The following is a 6,847-nucleotide window of genomic DNA, read 5'->3' on the forward strand; positions in this document are numbered from 1 at the left end:
TTTTTTTTTCTTTCGACAGCATTTTAAGAGGACTACAATAGAAGACAAGGAGATGTGGAGGATCGGCCTCGTAGGTGGTACATATGACTAGCTTCAAGGACACACACAGTGGGTGCAATGCTGACTATATGGAGAAGAGATATCTTTACGGTGGAACTTTTGGGGTTCGGGAACGCCTCGATGGGCGTCCGGCTCGAGATAGGAAGAGGGGGGGAGGCGAGAAAGACCAATTCGCCAGGCTACCACGAGACTAGTCAACAAGTGAATATAGGAGAGAGCCTAGTAGGGGGGATACGGCCGGTCAGGCTATTTACGAGGCGTTCTTCCACTCACAACGGATAGATCCTCAGGCTGACCCGGAGGGCCGAGCCAACGTGGGCTAGGCAAATCAAGGAAGAAATAGGCATAGAACCGTAATCTCGAAGTCAAAGGCGCCACTTCCTCTTCCACGAACCGGAAATAACGTGGGGAGAAGGTAGGAGAATGTCTAGGTGGAGAAATCAAAATACGGATGGGTGGCTTAGCCGTCGAAAGGCAACCAAGTGAGAAGTCATTGGCAGGTATCGCCCATTCCAAGCCGCCGTGTCGTTGCTACTTACTACACCGGCTGGGGTAGTTCGTTTTCTCCTTTCTCTCTGCGTCGAACAAACGGTAGGATAACTGGAAGGTCCCTTTTAGCTTTTGCGTCTCTTTTGGCATCCCACATGCACACCACCATCACACGGTTCACCACCAAGGTGCCACAAAGTAATTACTCCCATTTCCCGTTCTCCCATCTTTCTATACACCTATCATCCTTCTCTTCATTGTCGTGAGTATCATTATGATCTGGGGGATTGGTGGAAATCGAGACTCTATGCCACCTCTGCCAGTCCCCGACCTCTCTTTGGTCAGTACGTCACGTTCCTCGTCGTCGCTTGCACCACTCCTTTATTCATTTCTCCCAAGCCAAACTTTCCCAAACCCTCCTTCTATTGGTGGCGGTGGCTTTCGATTTTTTTTGATTTTTTTTGGGAAAGGTCGCCCAAAGTCAATAGGAGGGCGCACTCGATGTCTCTCTGGTGGAGCAGCGGTTGTGCAGGATCAAACCAACCCTCCCCTCTCCTTTCTTTCTCTTTCCGCTCTCAAAGGGCGTTTCTGTACTGTAGCATACCGAGCCCACACTAGAGGATCAAAAATTGCTCAGCTGGACGACGGTCGCCAGGCACGGGGCCACCCACGAATCGGAAATGTAGACCGACGCCTTTTAGGCAAATTTCACCCACTTGTCTCAAAGATTCCAGAACGTTATCCCGTGTTGTTCTTCGTTCCCTCGACCAAGGCGCGGGGTTAGCCCAATGGTAAACTTTTCGTATGCGAGAGAGCCTTTGGAAACCATCTTCACTGCGGATCCTGTAGGTCCGAAAAGGTGGCGTGCTTAATATCGAGGCGCACACTAGTTGGAAGGGCATCCGTGCCGCATCTTTTCGATGCCACTTCCTCGGAGTTGACTCACCCAGATATACCACCGTCCGTAAATCTGGCTGGATCGGCCCTCCAGGGAGTGAGACCGTGACGCGACGTGATAGGCGTTCCGTCCAACGCCCACCTCGTGGCCGACACACCCTTCAACCATCGTGATAGGTATCGATAATGGCGCCCTGTTCCTTCGCCTCTAGTGTCTCGGGCTTCAAGTGGAAGAGAGTGAGACATACTTGTACCAGAACATAACTGGGCGGGACGCGGGTCCCTGGGTGAGGGACGCCGCAAGTCCCGTGCATCGCATGATGTAATCGGTGATGGCTATCGACGACATGGCGACTAGTTGGGTGGGAGGCGAAGCGACATAGTTGTATGCGAAGCCGATAGGACCCATGGTCTGGGGAGGTATACCTCACTCGAACGACGCGCTCTCAGCCCCCTTGCCTATGTGTGCCAAATTAAGCAGTGACGAAATAGGTTGACCCTATCTTAATCTCTTTTCGTGTTCAGAGTAAGTTGATGCATCCGAGATCGGCGAGTGCTAAGAATGTTTGTTTTCTCGTTGGCGAGAGTAGAGCCAGATGGCGGGGCCGAGAAATGTCCAATCTGACAAAGAGTCAAGGGGTCCAACATAGGACGAGAGAAATCAGACGGATAATCACCCAAGAGGTCGTGTAGCACATTGGTTGAGAGAGCTACGCAGTCACCCTGATCAATCGAGGTTCGATCAGATGAGGAGAGGGACTGAGATGGAGTGAGAAGGAAAGAAGTCGGAGCCTGGCCATGCGGACTAGGTAAGCGGTGACTACCTTCCGTCCCCCGATCGTTGGGCATCGGGAATTCTTCAACTCCACGTGTCTCAGGCCACATCGTCCCATAGCTGGCCGATCCGGTCGAAACAAGTCAACACTATCGAAGTTGCAGCAGATGCCCCCGCCCTCTTGTGACAACACATTGTTCAAGAAGCGACACTGGCCAACAAACGTAGCCAACTTCGCCTCGGCCACAAGCTTCGTTGTTGGCTCGCTGTGGATTTGTGCATGATTCAGGGCGCCCCGATCGGCCACGGCCGCGCCGCAGTCCCTTCGCCTGAGGACTCGCCAGAAGTAGTCCTGCCGGCATCAACGGCGCCGCCTGCGATTGGATGTGGCACTGGCAGAGGTAAACGAGCCCACGAGCACACTACTAGTGAGCGATCAACATCAAGGTTGGCTATACAGCAGGATAGGCGACGACGAGGTGGTGGCGGCGAGGTCCAATAGGAGACGAGATTCGTGGCACAGATAGAGAATTGACTTGATCACGAGCTAAACTTGGTGTAGCTAGGTTCTGCCAAGCACTCAGCGAATTCGCCGCAAAGAATCTGCCCTAAAACACCGACTTGATCGACAATACCAAAAACCCTCTCACGGGGATTATCCACAGAATCGAATCATAAGTGGATTGTCATCACGAAACATGGCTCATCCAGTCCGTCCGTTCTATCCCCCTATGCACCTGATCCGGAACGAGACATATTATCAAGCCCACCAGCGATACTGTTCACCCGTTCCCGCAGAAGAGTACGTCACCCCGTCAGATTTCGGCGAGTTGCAGACCTATAAGTTTGACAGTCCCTATCCCGGTGACCACGACGTACACTTTACCTATTGCCTCATCCCAGGCCAGGACACGAAATGGAAAGGCGTCTTCGATCGGGTGCGCGGGTTGTTGACCGCCGGAAGCCCTTGCTCCACCGTCTTGTATTTCCCCAACAATTGTCGAAGCCCATGTGAGCCGACCGACGAGGACGGCAGCTTTGATTTGCCAGCGAAAGAGCTGGCAAGTCGGGTCCGGCCCATGAGGGAGATCGGAATAATGGCTTCGGGCCGCCGCCACATCTTCCACTGTCTTTCGTACGGGGGTGCGGTGGGCCTACATCGACATTGGCGGACGAGCTACCCTCTTTTCGCTTGATTTTGGACAGTACCCCGAAAGACGGCGAGGTGTTCCTCTCAATAATCGCCGAATTCCAACAGAGTGGGTATCTGAAATGCGCCCAATGGGCGCCGGCACCGTTGCTCGCCGTCGTGAGTCGAATCTTGAATTGGCCGATGCTAGCGACCTGGCCCCTGTTCGACGACTATATCGCCTATTTCAAACAGCGGAAGGAAGACTTGCGGCGGGCCGATCGGCACTTGCACGAGCTTCTGGCACGATCGAACTCTCCTGTGCCGACGCTCTTCATCAGGTCAACAGAGGCAACCTTTCAACCCCGCCTCTAAGCCAGGTTTCGACCACGCTGATTGCTTTCGCAGGATGCCGTGGTCACGGAGGCACACCTGTTGCCGATAGAAGGGCCATACGCAAGATCTTTGGAGAAACTAGTGGTGGTGAAGGCCGTCGTGGGACACTCCGCTTTAGGGTATTTCAAGGAAGGCGTCGAATTAATCCTGCAATGTGGGAGCACAGACTGGTCATGCTTTCGGGCAAAATACAACGACCGGACAATCCAGGTCCAACGATCTCAACGTGGAAATAGGGAGAAAGGGGGCCGATGATAGTCATCTCTTGAGTTTACCCTCCGATACGGGGCCTATGTTCGACACCATTGTAGATGTGCTTATCGGACTTTATATACTCCGTAATGAGGTTACTCTTGATCGGGGTTTCGATGACTTGGTTCCAACTACCATATCTCATTCCTGAGCTCGCTGAGCTCGCTGAACTGAGCGTCTAGGCAGTCTCATCGCCAGAATCTTATGCAAAATCAAGTGAACAGCTTTCACCGTTTTCCCGCACACCGTGGTCACATTAGAGCTAGCTTCTTTCACCTCATCGTCAATATCTGAGCTATTCATGTCCAGGAAATATTTTGCGTGCATTATCAGAAACTTGACACTGAGCTGATATCCATCTAGTAGACCTTAGACGATTGCGGCAGAAACCTTTTCATTCTTATTGCGAGGCCTTCTGGTGAGCTTCAGCGTCGGTGCTAAACTCTATTCCAGATGAACTTCTCCAACACTTGAATTCGAAGAATAAAGCAGGATCTATAGTTTGGTGAATGCAGTTGACACCATGCGATGGGGAGAGATGAGGTTGAGTTCCCATACAAAGCGTGAACGACTGAGAGTTCCTTTGTAAACATTGCGGGTTGTAATATTGAATATTAAGATCCAGTTGGGGCGGTGTTTGTAGGTAAAGCTTTCGATTCCCAAGCTTCTTGCCAATATCTGTTGCTATAGCCTATTTTCGTTGGGCCGTAAATGTTGATGCAGTACGCCGGTCGAGGTTCGACTGGTTGAAGGCGGCTCGCGTACACAGTCAAATTAATGTCATCGTACGCGGAGAGAAAGCCTAACCGTTGCGGGATTTTGTATCGAAGTGTCGAGCATGACAAGGAGCAGAAACCCGCTTCAAAATTCAGTGCCACTTCAGCCGAGGCCAATCCCGGTGGGTGGTTATCCTTGAAATAAACATCAATAAGCTATACTCGAGTTAGTGAGTGGTTCGTCAGTCATTCGCTTTGACACATACCGCTCCATAGCCGACGACAGGGTGGTTTGGACCCATTGCGAGATGAATCTATCTCAACGCGCGTACAGCTACAGAGTGAAGCGTGACGAAAGGGCGAGCCTGATGAGATTAGGCAGCAGTCTTGGCAAAGTTACCCCACTAACTGCGGTTAGCGGACACACCGATCCCAAAAACAAGATAATTTCAGAGCATTTCTAAAATTCCTTCCATTAATACGGAAAACCGAATAACCTGTATACCAAGTCTAACCTAATTGCGGATCCCTAGTCTCCACCGAAAGCCGAAAGCCACAGAGCAGAAAAGAATTGTTCTTCGAGGAAGGCGGTTTTGCAATTCACATACCACAGTCCAGCAACCTGGCGAATCGCAAATGGTTAAAATGGGTTTTTGGGCCGGGCTGCAGAGCCAAGATTGACCTGTAGGGTGACTGACAGAGTTTGCCAAGGCAAAGTATTGACAATCACACTAGTCAGACCGTCCCCAGAACGTAGTAACTTACTCGGTAGAATTCAAGTCGCAGCGGCGGACCCAGCCAGTCACGTGATAGAAGGTTGATCTGTATGTGACGGGCAGCGTTGCGGATGATGGGTCACGTATCTGACTTGAGAGGAATTGTTCGAAGGAGCAACCAGTTTCTTCTCTTCCCTAACAATCTGTGCGGCTGTGGCGAAATGATCCGGTACTGTACAGTATTGGACGTCATTTTATTCATACTTATTGCCATTCTATATCCTCGTAAGGAGGAAAAGTCACGCGCAGACATTTCATCATGGCTGCATTTTCCGAAACATTCCAAGCATCAGAGAGCCAAGAAGAGTCTTTTACAGGGGCTGTCAGACACCCACCGATAACTTCCCAGGACATACCAAGGAGATATCACATCGTAGTATGTCGTCAGTGGCAGGAATTCGCGCTGTGTAAGCGAAGGTGCACGCCGTTTCGGCCTATAGGGTTTGGCTTGTTGTTTCGGGACGGATGTTACGTAGTATATATGGGCGTCCAGTGGGCAATAGCTCAATCAAAAGTTAAATCGGAAGACGATTTGCTCCAACCGTTTTTTCTTCCCAGTCAGCAATCGCTCCCCATCATCTGGCCACTCCGCTCTCTCGCGCGCGCGCGAGATCCTTTAATTGCCGTCATCCTCCTCGCGTTGTATACGATCGCCTTCGAGATGAAAAAGAACGCCCCGTGCCCAGAATTCGACCACTGGGCCGGCCCTGAAATTTGACGTCCAAAGTAGTCCTATTGAACGGCACCAACCGACTCCATGGCAGTGCTAAAAGACACCGTCCGCGACTTGGTCGAGCAGTATTGGGCCACCTTGCTTCTCGGATTCGTCGCCCTACACCTCCTGGTCAACAAGTACGGTCGTGGCCTCAATTCAATCCCGGGCCCCTTCCTCGCCGGCTTCAGCAACGTTTGGCGCGTGCTCGACACCCTCTGCTCCAACCCGGCCGAGACGCAAATTCGTCTGCATCGTCAGCTGAACTCCCATTTCGTGAGAATCGGCCCTCGCGTCGTGTCCATCTCGGACCCGACCCTGATTCCGATCATCTACGGCTTCCATTGTCCCTTTCCGAAGACCCGGCTCTACTCCATCGTCGAGCTATGGTATGGGGGGGAGTGCGTGCCGGGTCTGTTCGAGACGTCTGACGAAGACCACCACGCCCGCATCCGCAAGCCCATCGCCGGGGCGTACGGAATGACGGCGACGATGGACTTCGAGCCGGCGGTCGACTCCACCACAGAAATCTTCGTGTCCCGGCTGGACCGTTTTACTCTGTCCGGGGAACCCTTCGACCTGGAGGTGTGGCTTTATCGATACGCCTTCGATGTCTTGTGAGGAGTCTTCTTCCCTCCCCCCCCC

At 52.2% G+C, this 6,847-nt stretch overlaps 3 protein-coding genes across 5 annotated transcripts; 2 read left to right on the forward strand and 1 right to left on the reverse strand.

The window, feature by feature from the left end:
• Positions 1 to 2,866: 2,866 nt before the first annotated feature.
• Positions 2,867 to 4,130, forward strand: PV07_12689 (the record flags this gene model as incomplete). Of its 2 annotated transcripts, XM_016400238.1 has the most annotated exons (2): positions 2,867 to 3,023; positions 3,075 to 4,130. In XM_016400238.1, coding segments are annotated over 2 exons (500 nt in total), but the record flags the coding sequence as incomplete, so codon positions are not given. The 2 variants fall into 2 exon arrangements, with proteins under 2 accessions (XP_016242114.1, XP_016242113.1); XM_016400237.1 differs by having other exon boundaries at positions 2,867 to 4,130.
• On the reverse strand, positions 4,034 to 5,041 carry PV07_12690. 2 transcript variants are annotated; one of them, XM_016400240.1, is made up of 3 exons: positions 4,981 to 5,041; positions 4,806 to 4,930; positions 4,034 to 4,754 (listed from the first exon to the last, which is right to left on the reverse strand). In XM_016400240.1, exons 1-3 carry the CDS (start codon positions 5,014 to 5,016, stop codon positions 4,613 to 4,615), a joined length of 303 nt encoding a protein of 100 aa, XP_016242116.1. In that variant the 5' UTR covers positions 5,017 to 5,041; the 3' UTR covers positions 4,034 to 4,612. The 2 variants fall into 2 exon arrangements, with proteins under 2 accessions (XP_016242116.1, XP_016242115.1); XM_016400239.1 differs by having other exon boundaries at positions 4,034 to 4,930.
• A 977-nt stretch (positions 5,042 to 6,018) lies between these two features.
• Positions 6,019 to 6,819, forward strand: PV07_12691 (uncharacterized protein; the record flags this gene model as incomplete). Its single annotated transcript, XM_016400241.1, has 1 exon — positions 6,019 to 6,819. A coding segment is annotated over exon 1 (570 nt), but the record flags the coding sequence as incomplete, so codon positions are not given.
• Between the last annotated feature and the right edge of the window lie 28 nt (positions 6,820 to 6,847).

Source organism: Cladophialophora immunda (genome assembly GCF_000835495.1).
Source record: "Cladophialophora immunda strain CBS 83496 unplaced genomic scaffold supercont1.65, whole genome shotgun sequence".
NCBI classification, from domain to species: domain Eukaryota; kingdom Fungi; phylum Ascomycota; class Eurotiomycetes; order Chaetothyriales; family Herpotrichiellaceae; genus Cladophialophora; species Cladophialophora immunda.